This window comes from Monodon monoceros, unplaced genomic scaffold, assembly GCF_005190385.1.
Source record: "Monodon monoceros isolate NGI ecotype Baffin Bay Population unplaced genomic scaffold, NGI_Narwhal_1 Super_Scaffold_12, whole genome shotgun sequence".
NCBI classification, from domain to species: domain Eukaryota; kingdom Metazoa; phylum Chordata; class Mammalia; order Artiodactyla; family Monodontidae; genus Monodon; species Monodon monoceros.
In genome coordinates this window covers 53590018-53605382 of record NW_021703768.1, presented here as the reverse complement: position 1 = coordinate 53605382, position 15365 = coordinate 53590018, and the positions used below count along the sequence as shown (strand labels likewise).

The following is a 15365-nucleotide window of genomic DNA, read 5'->3' as shown; positions in this document are numbered from 1 at the left end:
TCGTTGAACCCTGTGATGGGTCACTTAGCTCTGTAACTAGAGACTTAGCGTATTCACGTTGCTAAGAACCGTGCACATATTTGTGCCCAGTAAAGGAATGAAAAGGGAACTTTGAAATCCTCCACGGCTGGCCACTGGCAACCCTACATTTCAAGAATGGAAGGATCTCCTACCTGGAGCCCTCTTCGTCTTAGAATGCTGGACTCATCCATCTCCCCCTCCGCTTCTCTGAGCCTCTCACAACAGTCTAGCCATGCTGTACTACCTCTACTTCAGCACGCTAATTCAGAGCCCAGCAGCTGCTAAACACTTACATCACGCTCTAGCTGATTGGAGCCCGGGGTCAGCTGGTCCCGCTTAGTTATTCACTCCAGCAACTTCAGGGATCACGGATGCTTGCAGTTCGGTGGGAGAGCGCAGCAAGTGGGCTCAGACGCCTAATGCATCCATCCAGGCGGAGGAGCCTCTTGCTAGTAGATAGGAAATTGTGGGAGCCCTGTTTTTTCTTCTCCTTCAAAATACTGGCCCTGGCATTCCAGGTGACCAGAAGATGGCTTTTGGCAGTGGCCTCGGGTCAAGCCCCTTCGGAGGCAACTATAAGGTCAAAGTGGCTAAGTAAATCAGCGGTGACAGAAACCTCTGTAAAAGGCAGCTGCTGACCGGGATGGTGAGAAACTAGGGCACAGCTGGCCAGCCAAGCAGCACCACCATGCCTGGCGCTCATCTTTTCTGATGGCATCAAAGAAAAGGAACTGTTGCAGAACACACACGCTGCCGGAAGACCTGAAAACGGAGGGCTCAGGGCGGCTGCTCTCCAGCCACAGCGGGTGGAACACCTTACCCCTCCCAGTGTGAAAGCCAGTTCATTTACATAAATACCTTGCCGGTGGATTCCTAGCCCAAAGATACAGTTTAGATTTTAATTTCCCTTGTGATAACAACTTCGTTCTGTTGATACTGGACCAAAATGTAAAAAGGAAGAAGAAATTCTAAGAGCCATCATTAGTTGGAATAGTAACCTATTTCTAGTCCAGAAGCAACTAAAAAAAAAAAAAAAAAAAAAAGATTCCCATCATGTGCAATTTCACAGTCTGTTTCAGCTTGTTTACTCCGCTCATCCTCATCTTATTTCGATTCAAAGCAACCAAGAGATGAATATTAAGTTTTCATTACAGGCCTAGCACAGGAGTAACAATATACGATGCTACCAATTTATAATAAATTATTCCCCCTTGATTTCTCTTCTAAAGATACTTAAATTAAGAGCATAGTATGGTCCTGAGAAGCAGACACTAGGGCTACCTGTAGTTTGTCTCGGAACTACCTCCTTCTTCACTTTATCCCTTAGAAAGTCTTTTTTTCTTGAAAGAAAGGTAGTTAGGAAGGCAGGCATAATTTTTTTTTTTTAAATCGGTAATTTCTGCTTTTTACCTAATCCAGATAACTAGCGATTTCTAAACACGGGGGGTGAGGAAGGAAGAGAAAAATGGTTCCTTACCCAGCCACCTGCTATTACACTAGCTTTCTGTCTCTTTCTGCCTGTCAACACACTATTAGGCTTGCCATCAATTGATTAGATTATGTCATTAAAAATAGCTCAGGGATTTATGAATCTAACCACGGAGGAAAAGTGATTGCATTTTATGTTCCCAAACCATCTTTGCCTACATCTCCAGACATACAAAGAGAAACCCTGTCAAGAAATGTCACCCCTCCCTCACAGAAGCAACCTCGGAGAAGGGTATCAGGGTATTTTTTCCACTTAGGCGTGCTCATTTGATACCACTTAAAGGAAGAAAACCCCAGAGAGTTTTTGTTCTTGTTCTCAGGTGGAGGAGTAATGCCATCTCTAAAAGCAAAGAAAAAACACAAACCTGTTTGTTGCTCAAACCAAAATGTATCCCCAAATTCTAGCACAAATGATTTTTAAGATTTTTTAAAACTACATATTTTTGTTTAAATTCAAGGACAAAAAAAGGAAAAAAAAGAAAATCTAGGGGTGGAAGGGAAGAATCAGTGTGCTATCTGTGGGAGAATCTGCAAAGCTGGTGGAAACAGATCCCATCCTTGACAGGCCCACCTGTACTTTAACCTTTTCCTGCAAAAGGAAGGCCAGTCTCTTCAATGAAAAGAAAAGGAATGACAGTTGTTGCCCTTTCTCCCTCAATTCACCCTCCTGAGAGAAGAGCTTAAACAGCTCCTTGAATGTGAAGTGCCGTCTTCAACAAAGTGCCTTGGCAGGGGTTCAGAATATATTTACCAACTTAGATGTCACTGTTATCTGCCCACAGAGGCATAAGAAAGTCCTAACTGAATTTAGGAAAAACAAATCATGACCCAAGAAGCTGAACTTTTAAAAAGCAAAAGCCGAGCATGGTGTCCTTAGACATGCTTGTGATCTGAGGACTGTGATCTTCATTGCGCTTGTCCTTCTAGAAGAAGTGGGGTCTGATGGAGGACATCAAGTTCCCACTAGAGAAAAGGGAAAAGACTTTTCCCCTTCAAATAAAGATCATAGGATGCCAGGAGGAAAAAAAAAGTAGAGCCCAGAAGTATCTTTTCTGTGGCCAACCAAGTAAGCTGGTTGGAAGTGCTATCAGAAGGCATTTCGAGGATAAAGTGACAAAAAGTCAGGTGATGTGTATCCCAGATAAGTGGGTCCTGTGCATCTTAGGCACTTGGCACCTAGACCTGTTTGGTGGCTGGGAGTGATAAAAAGGCACTTGGCTAAGGGTGAAAAGTATGTTGCTTAACAAAGGAATATTCTGAGATAAAAATCTAGGTTAGTATTCAACCATTAACTAAGTCTAAGATGAGGATTATGACCATTGCACCATCAAATCTGGTATGAAAAAATATCGATTACCTGTCAAAATGTATCACTTTGAGAAGTGATACACATACATTTTAAAGAAATAAAACCAGCCAGAGGCAAAAACATTTGGGACAAAAATGAAAGGCTGCTGAAAAGTAACATCAAGCCATAACGGCTTAGCAGAGGGAATAGTAAAACGAAAATTGCTACATTTACCCTTTGCTATATATTTTCTCATCAAGATAAGCCATGTGTTAAAATGCAATAAAAACTTCAAATGATGACACTATTCACAGGTAATAATTAGGAGTTAGTCTAATTTCCATTAATAAACTCAGTTTTCCTGCAATTTTATATCTTCATGTAATATTTTCACAATACTGTGAGTCAGTTCACAAAGTACCAACCTCAACATGTATAGCTTTTACGTGTGCATTCAGATAAAATCTGGTAGGCTTTGTCATTCACTGCAATCTAAATCCAGGAGCTCCACAGTACTTGATTGAAAAAAAATTATTTGTACGGATACACCTCATGCACACTCTACCGTAGGCATAATTTACTTCATAGAATACTCAGCATCTGTGGACACTCTACTAAGGGCCAAATTTAAATTTTATTAATTGTAAAAATTAATTAATGGCTCACAGAAACAAAAACAAGACCAGATCCAGAGTGAGAAAAATCAGGGGAGGGATGGGAAGCGCTTGGTCGTTAAGTATTTTCACAAAGGGAAAGGGTCAGATTTTGTGATCACTGACGTCCACGTAATGTCATTTGGTGGCAGGATACAGGTTTGTCACCTGATTTACGCAGTCCCATATTTCTCACAGATTTAAGAACCAGTTACCGCTCCACTCTAGATCCACACTGGTTACACTACAGTAACTGCACCTTCTGATCTCACCTACTCTTCAGCAACTGAACGTGCACTGGGAAACGGCGGTGAGGAACACCGCGAGGAATTTTTTAAGCACCACGGATGGGGGACGTTTCCAAACGTAACCTTACCTACTACGCTCCACAGGCTAAATCCACTCCCTGCCAGCAGCTCTCAGCCTGTGGCTCCTGGACCACTTATCCAAAAGCCACGGAGGTGACGCGTGAGGGATGTGAGAGGGTAAGTTCCTGGTGGAGGCAGGGGCTTCCCTCTCCAGATCTGCCATGACCACAGTCTGTGGTGGGATTTCCCCTTAAGGTCGCTTTGTGTATCTGTAGCAGCGATTACTACTTAGCAAGATAGACAAGTACCCACAAAATGCATTAACTACCATATCTTGTCTGTTACTTTTAGACAACGGACCAAGGATTTGTACATCTCTGTTCATTCATGAGGGAAACCAACATGGCCAAGTGGATAAATCCCTTCATTCATTCATTGATTATGTTTTCCACTCACAGATAAATGCCAGTGGCCAATGAGTATGTTGTATTTTTAAAAAGGTAATATAAAGGTCATAAAAAGTTACAAATAAGAAGCAGGTCATTCATGAAAATGTATATAAAGCATCCATTATCGTGAATATTATTATTCCTGTGTCAATTTAAGTGGTAAAGAGAACACTGAATGCCAGTGACCAATGTAACTGTGAGATTTGCTCAAAATACATATAAATATTTCAGTGCTTATATTTAAAATCCTTCTTAATTTTAGCACTTTATTTTCCTCCATGTTTTATTTCTAAATAACAATAGCCAACATATATTGAGCACACAGTATATGCCAGTCACTGCTCTAAGTACTTTGTACAAGTCATCTCATCGAATTCTTGCAACAGCTCCATGAATTAGCTATATTATCATCCCCATTATACAGATAAGGAAGCTGACATCAGAGAGGTTAAGTATCTTCCTAAGATTACACAGCTAAGGAAAGGCAGAACTGGGATAAGAACCCTGACCGGCTGACTCTTCAGTTGGGGTTCCTAACAGCCCTATTGCCTCTTAGTGCTTAAACAAAGAAGGAAAATGTGCTTTCAAGGTGAATGAAAGGTGTCAGATTTTTTAGCTTCAAAAGGCAAATTACCACATTCTAAGCTGTCAATGGTCAGAACACACCAGAAAAGAGCATTTGGAATCTCTGATTCCATGGCCATGTGTCTCTAAAAGACAAAAGGAGGAGGGTCTCCGCTGCTTTGGGGCCCGAAGGGAGAAAGGTGCCCCTGGGCAGGAGTGGGTAGAGGAAGAGGGCGGCCAGAGAAGAGTTCTGGGGTGTGGCTCTACTTCTTAAATGCATCTGGGCCTCCAGAGGCTCCACTCTTGGAACAACTCTTCACCCTTCTGGGTCCAAAATTATACAGTTCTAAATATAACATGTACTTACTTACAATCAAGTGAATTCCACAGAACTAAGGCCCCCCCCCTTTCAGTTGTTGAGCCAGCGTACTACACATCCCCATTAATTTGTGGGCTTTTAGCAGCTCTTCACTCTCTAGTCTGAAACTCTTCCGTTTTCTGGAATTTACCACTGGAGGCACTCCGTAAATCACTCTTTCCTTCCAGGTGAAATGACTCTGGGCAAAGCTGTCCTGGGCAGTGCTGAGAAGCTGAAAGGGAGGGGAAATCCCAACCCTGACTTTTCCTTCCGTTTTCCGGAAGTCATGACTTCCCAGAATCCTTAGAAGAAAGTACCCTGCCCTGAGAGCCAGTGCCCAGGGCAGGCTCTACCAGCCAGACACTCAGGTAGCTGGGGGAAAGCCCCTTCACTTTCTTGAGCTTCAGTTTCTTGTTTGTGAAATTAAGATATTACCATGGGCTTCGCAGTGGGAAGCTGGGAAGAGCAGGAGGCCACCTGCTGGGAAATTGCAAAACTGGTCCCAGTGTCCTCAAAGTAGGAGCAGCCCATGCCCCTCACTCTGGACACCTGGTCCCTCCCCTACTGACTCCACAATCAGGACTCCAAACTCCCCTCCCTCCTCCAGGCTATTAGCATCTCATTGAGCATCTGTTTGACATGCCACTCAGCTACCTGCCTGGTTTCAAGCCTCCTTCGCCCTGCCGGGAACACGCGAGAGGCTGAGGGCGAAGCTCAGCTTCCCCGGCAGTCGCTTCCTCATCACTGTGCTCCCAAGTGAGAAAGCAGCGCTCTGACACCAGGGATGTGCTGAAGCATGGGGGCTGAAGAGCACGCTGCAGACTTCAGTGTTAACTCTGAGAGCAGGTTTAATGTCTGGCTACAGTTGACACTTATCCTCATCCCTGCCTAACACCGTGATATTACAGCATTAGTCTAATCTTCAGAAACATTATTTATTAAAGTAACATACAGGGGCTTCCCTGGTGGCGCAGTGGTTGAGAGTCCGCCTGCCGATGCGGGGGACATGGGTTCGTGCCCCGGTCCGGGAAGATCCCACATGCCGCGGAGCGGCTGGGCCCGTGAGCCATGGCCGCTGAGCCTGCGCGTCCGGAGCCTGTGCTCCGCAACGGGAGAGGCCACAGCAGTGAGAGGCCCGCGTACCGCAAAAAAAAAAAAAAAAAAAAAAGTAACATACAAGTGAACCAGAGATGGATCACTAGTGTCATCAGTGCCCAAATGTATAAAGACACCCAGAAATAGGTTCCATTGCATTTAAAGTCCCAGGAGATATTATGCTCAGGAACAAACACTGAAACTACAAATTACCTTGTCCTATATTTTAAAATGGTCATTTAAAATTGTACAATAAAGTTCAATCTTTATTGAACATTATTGTAAGGTAAAAAAAAAAAAATGCAGTTCATATTGCATGTGTCTTTTTCTCCCCAAAGAAAAAAATTTAAAGCTGTCAAGGAGATTAAAACAAAGGGCTTGATGCCTTCTAGAGAGAGGAGGAATTTTCCCACTCAAAAGAAAAGAGGGGATCTAACATCTTCCCACTGATAATACACCAAAGTCTGAATTTATCCAAAGAGTAGCATTTTCTAAAACACGTTTCATTTAGCAAAAATTGCAGGTGGTGTCAGTAGCAAGGATATGCCTCTGAAATATGCTGCATCCCAGGCTTCCTGCATGGAGCTGCATTTTCCATCCTGCCTGTAATCCTGAAAACTGTTACAATGTATGCAATTGGGGACTTGCACAATGTAACATGCATGATCTCGCTTAAAGCCTTTTCACAAGAAAGCTATATTGTCTTGACATCTGCATCACCTTTTTAAATCTAATTATTTCTGGCATATTAGCCATCAAATCACCACTGACAATATGACAGGAATCATGGTACTGAAAAAATTACATCCTAGAAGGAAATAATAAAATATAAATCACATACGTAATTTTCTTTTGAACATTTTAACAATGACACCCTCATATACATATGAAATATAGCAGACTATCCTCATAAATGCCCCAACATCAATCACAGTAGGAAAATATTCTCTACTTTGTGAACACACGGATCCAACAAAATATAGCATTTCTAATAAAACTGGGTAATACAACTTCATTTTTTTCATCGAGGGCATTTATGAAGATCTGACAATGGAAAATAGCTCCAATATATATTTTTTTCAATTATGTTCCTTCATCTCCAAATGACACGGCCAACACTGGGACCGTAAACTAATATTTAGCAAACCCCTGTATTTCATATTAATATAGATGGAGATGGGAGTAGATGAGTGAAGTAACATTGGCCGTACTGCCAGCACAGGGTGCCTGCCCATTGTATGAGCTTCAGACATGAGTATGTCAATCTGTTTATATGCCTGATAATACTCCTGGCATCAACTAAGCATTGATGTTTTATGAGCTTCTGAAACAGGAGATATTCCTAAAATGATTCCTAAAGTGATGAGATCTACCTAGAGATAAAAGATGAAGATTATTTTCAAATTTTGAACTCTATTGTCTATATTCTGAGTTTAACTACAGAATCAGAGATTATAAAAGCACTTTCAGACTACGCATGTATTAAACTTTTCTTTTTTAATCCTACAGTGACAAGAAACTAAGTTCTAGGTTAAACGTACTGTTACCTATCTAAACTTCTCAAAAAAAAAGTAAACACAAGGGGAGAAAAGATAAGGAAAATCTTCTAAGAAGAAAAATCAAGCTAGTCACCTTGGAATTTAAAAGCTGATTGACCAAAGACAGCATGCTACATAAAATTAGCAAGGGATTTCATACAAGAAGTAACCAAGCATTCTTTCTATGTCTCTGTGTTTGCATCGACATGAATTATGATATAGATTTGAAGAGACTTGAGCAAGCTGTTTTAAACCTGATGATCACGTCTAGTACCTTATTCTACCTTGAGGCTCCAGATTAGATTAATTCTGAAGTTTTGCTGGGAACCTCATTCTCATCTTGTTTGGATTACGTACAGAGAGCCAAGCACCTTTGGAGAGGTACATATAAAAATGATTTTAAAAATAAGTGGCTTTCTTTGAGGCAAGCAGGTGGCAGTCAGATGTCCCCCCTGAATCCTGTCATTCTACTGCTCCTCACATTTGGTTTGCCTTTCTTTCCATCATCCTGCACTAACACGTCATCCGACTTAGAAGTGAGTAGAAATGGGGCTGTGCCCGCAATTCATTTTCAGTTGACCGGCAGTTAAGTACTCCTTGGAACTCTATCATCTAACATAGTAAGCAATGTGAGCTCCACTTCTCTACGATGATATTAACTGTCGTCTACCTTCCCTGAAATGTACTCTTCAGAGAAGTACAAAATGTACTCCAGATTCTACCTCATTAATCCCCATCAGCTTCTTTCGAAGGAGAAAAGGAAGAGACTGGTTCAATTTACCAACAAGGAAAGTGAGGCGATGAGCTTAAAAGAAGAGCCCAAGGTCAAGGGAACAGTAAAAAGGCAGAGCAAACAAAGGAATTCAGGCTTCTCAGGCTGGGTCCCAGTGCCCAAATAGTAGCCACGTTCCAAAAATACCTCCCCTCCCTCCTTCACTTTTGTGGTTCTTCCCACCACTACTTCAACAGCAATTCATGGGCAAGGGCTGCTCTGCAAAACTTTCAAACAGACAAATAAGAAAACCAAACCTGTGCGTTCCCACACATGCGCATGCATAGGGGAGAAACAGAAGCATTAACTGAAGGTCAGACCAAGGAGACAAACTTACGAAGTCATATTAAGCACTACCTGATGACACAGTGCCTCTCTCTCTCTAGTTCTAAAAGAGGATGCTGCAAACACAGCGCTTAAATTAGCAGTACACGTGGGGCTTCCCTGGTGGCGCAGTGGTTGAGAGTCAGCCTGCCGATGCAGGGGACACGGGTTCGTGCCCCGCTCCGGGAAGATCCCACATGCCGCGGAGCGGCTGGGCCCGTGAGCCATGGCCACTGAGCCTGCGCGTCCGGAGCCTGTGCTCCGCAACGGGAGAGGCCACAGCAGTGAGAGGCCCGCGTACCGCAAAAGTGCGCACCACAGATAAATTGGGTTTTTTGTTTCTGTTTTGTCGTGGCAGAGTTTCTCTCTACACTACAAGAACATATAGTCACGCATCATTACTCAAAATACCATGATTCTTGGGGTCACATTATACATTTAGTCCATGACTCTCATCTAAGACCTTGACGACCAGCCTCTCCCAGTTTTTCCTTTCTCCATCTCTTAGCCCAAGAAGAATACTCACTTGCCTAGCTTTCTTAATAATATTTTAAATTATAAATGTAATAGACGTTTATTGTGGAACATCTGGAATAGACACCACCATGTCATCTCTAATTTACTGAACAATGATTTAGTACCCTGATTTTTTTTTTAAACACCAAAATATACATGCACTCTCATATATACAGGACATGGAAATTTCTAAAAAGTGGTCTTGAAAATAATTCTTAAAGTAAAACTAATAAGTGGCTTTCACAGACTGAAATCAGTATACAACAGTCTTCCTAAGGTAGCTGATTTAATTTCTCTCTAGTCTATATGAAAATACAGCAGGGGCTCTGGTGCATTCTCCTTAAAAAATCAAGGAAATCTATCTCAAGTTCTACAGACTGATATAAAGTCACTATGTGCTATTTGAAATCCCCAGCTCATCCATTTATATTCATTAATCTTAATGATATCATTAAGGCACAATGTGTTTCACAGAAACTAATTGTATTTTGCCAGAATCAAACATTAACAATTATGCCTCCCATTATCACCTAATAAAATCATATAAAAATTTAAAAGTCTTAGGCATGTCACTGAATATCTGGCATGGTAACTGATTTGCATTTTTAATGCTACAATAAATTTACCAGATTATCATCAGTTAGATAAATTAATATTCTTTAAGTAAGGCAGGCAATAGGGAATTCTTCCACTAGAAATCAACAACACTCTACACTTCCTTCCTTGAGATTTACTGAATACAGGCTTAGTCCTCCTTTCTCCCTTTATCTAAAGCTGGCTTTTGTGACACAAGCTAATAGCACACAAGAGAACATATTCCTCTTTAATTTTATATACTTATCATCGCTTTAAGAAAAGATAGGAGACTAGGAAATCTAGGCTCTTCAAGTAAAGGAGAAATGTCTACCTGGGCAGTAAAAATGCCCTGAGTCAGAAGTGCATGAATCAACTCGTTTAAATCATTGTATTTATATACATACATATATATATAATATATAATATATATTTTATGCCCTTGATTCAGAAACCAATCCCTAAGCAGCTGCTATGGGTTAGGTATTAAGATGGATGCTGAGAATAGAAAGAGGAAAAAAACTCAGTTCCATCGGAACATAGTCATGGGATCCTAAGACACATGAAAAAAACAGACAAAGTCCAAGGGGATCAGTGGAGTCACATGGACAAACATACACTCAAGGTGCTGGTGCTGCAAAAGTACCAAGGAAGGATGGACTCAGAAGGGTGGGTGGAGAATAAGGGAGGTTTGGGGAGAGGAAGTAAATGGGGGTTCCCAAATTTATCTGCACATTAGAATCACTGGAAGATCTTTTATAATTTCCCAAACCTAAAGCCACGCCCAGACCAATTAAATCACAATCTTGGGGGTGGGGGGAGGCATCAGTAGTTTCTGAATCTCCTGAGGTGCTTCCACTGTGCAGACAAGCTTGGGAACCACTGGTCTAAAGGGAGTGGGACTACTAAGTGGGGGAGATAGGGAAGATGACAGGAGCTCAGTGGTAAGAAGGTCTCCACTACTTACCACTAAGCTCCTATCATCTTCATTATAAGTGATTATTCAACTTGAGAAAAGGGCAAGAGGAGAGAGGTGATGGGAAAGAGCAAGGAAAAGGGAGGATTGATTCCTGTAGCCATGAAAGAACACCACTTTAATCTATTTTCACCAAAGACTAGTATTTCCACGGAAAGACAAGGCACTTTTTGTACAACCTTCCTCTAAAACTGAAGTTCAGTGAACTGGATAAGTCCTGTCTTGGTCTTACTAAACACATCACTATGACTCAATTATTAAAAGCAAACAGGATCCTTCATCTTTTCCTTCTTGAGGTTTCCCCGATGCCACCAGAACTCCGGTGATGATTTTATACCTCACCTGACAACCTTGGATGCCTGTCACCACTCTCCTCCGAGACAGATAGGAAAGGACATTTGTGAGGAGCCTGTTAATTGTGTTCTTTAACTGTCCTCTAAAGAAAACTGAACACAATAGGACATGCGTATCCTGACTGTTTTATCTATAGAAAATATTAATAGATTAACTCTGATTCCATTTTGTCAAACAATACACAGAGATTCCTTACCTTAAGCCATCAGGAAAGATATAGACTTCTTTAGGGAAAAATGTGTAATGCAATTCTAGCACTTTGCTGGAAAGCAGGAATTTTTAAAAAATCCTTACTTGCCTTCTGAAGTGCATGATTTAGAAATACGTTACCAATTCCACTACTCAGTTTTCAGAGGGGACACTTGTATTTAAGGAGTGAAAATGCTGCTTCCTTTGCATGCTTCTGAAGAAGTATCTTTAACTCTCTTTGAGTATAAAAACCATAACATATTCTTAGCACGGAGGTGCTGTTTTGGCGCGTGTTTAATCACACGTACATTAAGTTTCTAACAATGCATTCCAGGAACACGCAGTCTATTCCTTCAAGAACTTACACCTAACGTGTTGCACTAAAATGTTTTTTTTTAAGTTACTGGAAGGAATTTCTCCAGCTCAAGTATTCAGCATTTTCTGAACATAATTCAAACATACAAATCTGATACCTAAACATCTATCATACATTATTCTCTAAAGCTCAAAATGCTATCAAGATTAACAGTATTCTCTTACTTGTAGCAGTAATCTGCAGCCCAAATGTTGTGGGAAAAAATCTCCATGACACGTGATAAAGGATTTTAATTTCAACCAGACATTAGCTTTTTATAAGTTCTTCCCAACAATTTTCTTACAATGAGAGAGTTAGTTTTACATGGTCCAACTGTTGTTTTTTTTTTCCAGTTGACTTCATGAACCACCCTGCACACAGGGCGTACCTTTTGCTCACATGCATTATGAACGCATCTTTTAAAAAAAATCCTCCACGTGTTTACTTCTATCAGCTACAAATGAGATTTGCTGAGGCGCCACCTACTGGACAAAACACCATTAGCAACAGTGCACTTCACCTTGATTCTTTCTTCCAGCTTTTAAAACTCTTCATTTTCTCTGAGTTAATGCAGATGAAGATAGGTGAAAATATGTTTCAGAGGAGGGTGACCTAACAAAAAACACAGAGTATGACCCGTCAAGGGTGCTCTAGGTGACGATGTTTTGAATGCTCCTGGTGGGAGTGCTGGCCTCTTATTACCTATCTACAGCTAGCTGCTCATCACGCTTAATGAGGCACAAGGGAAGCAACTAAAGGTCATGAGAGACCCACAAGAGGACGATGCTTGCTTCAGACCAGGATGAAAGTGAACACCTCCCTCCCAAGCTGATGATACACCCAGAGCTCACCCAAGTAACGATTCTAGCTTTTTATAAATGCCATCATGTCAGTGAGGTGCGCACCCATCATACACAGATATTTTGATTTCACAGTTTGTTACTAGGTCAGGTAACAACATAAACCTCTGAAAACTATCCAGAGACCCTCCTTCCCCGAAGTTCCAGAAGGAGAGAGTTATAAGATGGGGAAAGGCGCCAGGCAAATACCACTGTCTGTTCATGTAAAGCTGCCCCTGGAGACCCACCTCTCCTTCCTCTAAACCCCATATGGGCCTGGGCTAGACAAAGAGGACGAGGACCTTTTCAGAGTCTACTGGTCACAATGCCCGTCCAAGGACAACAATGGAAGAATACACCGTGCAATTCTGACTTTGTCTCCCCTTCTATCAGGTTTGCACCTAACATGCCTTCCTTCACTACCAAATACTGCTGACCACGGAATCCTTTTCTGTTTCAAGCCGTCAGACATGAAAATCCTAGGTTCGGAATTAGAACCACCCATTTCTTCTCAATGGGTGAACTATATACCTAATGCCATTCATTGAGCACCTTTATAAAGGTGACAGGTCCCTATCTCCTGCTTTGCCCATTCGGATAATTTGTAAGTGGAAATACACAGCAATGTTGCCAGGCTCAGAAACATTCTCTTCAGAAGCAGTAGTCTAGAGGAAAGTCCTTCTTTTATTTTATTTTATGTTTTTTGCGGTACGCAGGCCTCTCACTGTTGTGGCCTCTCCCGTTGTGGAGCACAGGCTCCGGACGCGCAGGCTCAGCGGCCATGGCTCACGGGCCCAGCCGCTCGGCAGCATGTGGGATCTTCCCGACCAGGGCATGAACCCGTGTCCCCTGCATCGGCAGGCGGACTCTCAACCACTGCGCCACCAGGGAAGCCTGAGGAAACTCCTTCTTACATCTGTCTTTCCTTTAGGGAGGAGATACGGCCTGAGAAGCACTAGAATGGCAACTGAGCCACTGAAATCTACTGCAGGTCCTCTCACTTAACTCTTGATTGCCCTTGAGAAAGTCATTTAATAAATTGCTTCATCTGATTTGTCTCAGTTTCCCTAAGGGAAGAGAAAATACACTTGCCCATTTTTACCCTCCAATATTTTATTTTGAAATTTTTCAAGCCTACAGAAAAGTTAAAAGAATACAACATTCCTTATAGTCTTCACCAATTGATTCACCAATCGTGAACATTTCCCCTAATGTTTTTTTTTATTTTTGCTATCAATATTTGTGGAAATACAATGCAGACAAAAACTGTTTTTTTCAACTTAATAGGACAATCTTGAGATGAAAAGCTCCACAAGCAGGTGATCAGTGATCATTAGCTATATAGTGAGCAAGGCTTCCCAAGTACAATTTTTATCAGGAATTAGACTCCTTTAAAAAATTAGAACTGCAAAAGAGTTCTCATTAATGTTTTCCAGGAAATGCTTCAGTAAGGACGGCCAGTCAGAGGTGAGCCCCAGAATCATTCCACTGCAGAGATGGAAGTCATCCATTCCAAACCCTTCCTTTTAGAGACAGGAAAACTGAGACCTAGTGAGGCTGCTTCTTATCACTATCCACCCTTTATCCACTATAAATAATACACTCACAAGAGTGGTGGGAACGTGAGAAGGAAGACAAGAGAGCCAGGAAGGTGGGACAAAGGGAGGATGAGAGGGAAGCCAGGCGTGGTCAAGGGCAGCAGCTCCCCAAACCCACTGGCATTCACCCACGGCAGCACTGTCCTCCCAGGGCGATGCAGGACAGCCTTCTCTCCCAAACGTTCAGAATTCCCCTCCCGGCTCCACAGTCTTACATCCCCCTCCTTCAAAGGTCTGACCCTGTGTCACACACTCCAAGCATTTCTATTTTTCCCCTTTGTCCTTATGCTGTTAATGTCTCTTCTAACTCATCATTAAACACAGGTTCTATGGGAGCAAAGATTCAACCACGGCCAGTGAAGCTTTACCACGGGCAGCTTCGCAAGACAGCCACCTCTCTAAGCCAACCTAGGCAGGGGCCTCTGGAGGACACACAAGGCAAGTTTTACGTTTACTGAGCCAGGTTTCTGGGTTTTATGTCCAAGATGGGATTTCCTCTGTTACTCTGGTCTTCTGCTCAAGAAATACAAATGGCTTTGCTTCTTAAAATTATCTATGGCCACTTTCAGAATCCCTGAATCAATAAGATTAATTCGGCAGCAGAATATGAATTTTCAGGAATACATCTATCAATTGTTTCTTGGCATCCTTCTTGGTCCAGCATGGCCCTGTGGTCAGCTCGGCACCCACTGGCTGTGCCGCAATGATGCTTATCGACAGCACGCTAATGCAAAAGATCACACCATTGTCCAGCGGGCCGTCTCCAGCCTTTTATTCTGTTATTTGCTGTTCCCTGCCTCCAGACTCAAACACAGACCTAGGCTGTGGATAGGTTTATGGTCAGCTGTCAACGACTTCATTTGTAAAATTAGAGCACTCCTGAACCCTTCCATAAAATACTTCTAGGAGCTTTGATAAATTATAGCTCATGTACACAATTACAGTATCAATCCCTAACGTCACCAGGTTTTCTGTCAGTCCCTGTTGCATTCACACCTATCTTTTTAATATCTTTTCTCCTTCCTTAGAAAAAGTGTCCAAAAACCTGACAGGCACCATTATTTACGGAGTGTGCAATACCTTCATCTTCTGAGAGAAAAAAGGTCT

The 15365-nt window shown here is 42.1% G+C and overlaps 1 protein-coding gene across 3 annotated transcripts in view; it reads right to left on the bottom strand.

The window, feature by feature from the left end:
- MAST4 (microtubule associated serine/threonine kinase family member 4) overlaps nt 1–15365 on the bottom strand; it is a 568502-nt gene that overhangs the window by 335719 nt on the left and 217418 nt on the right. Inside the window, exon 1 of one of the 3 annotated variants that reach the window (XM_029218027.1) lies at nt 174–263. The exons of the other annotated variants lie outside the window; for them this stretch is intronic. Within the exon in view, the coding sequence (XP_029073860.1) occupies nt 174–212 (39 nt within the window). The 5' untranslated portion in view covers nt 213–263. Of the gene's footprint in view, nt 1–173; nt 264–15365 lie in introns of those variants that run through there. 3 annotated transcript variants of the gene reach the window in all.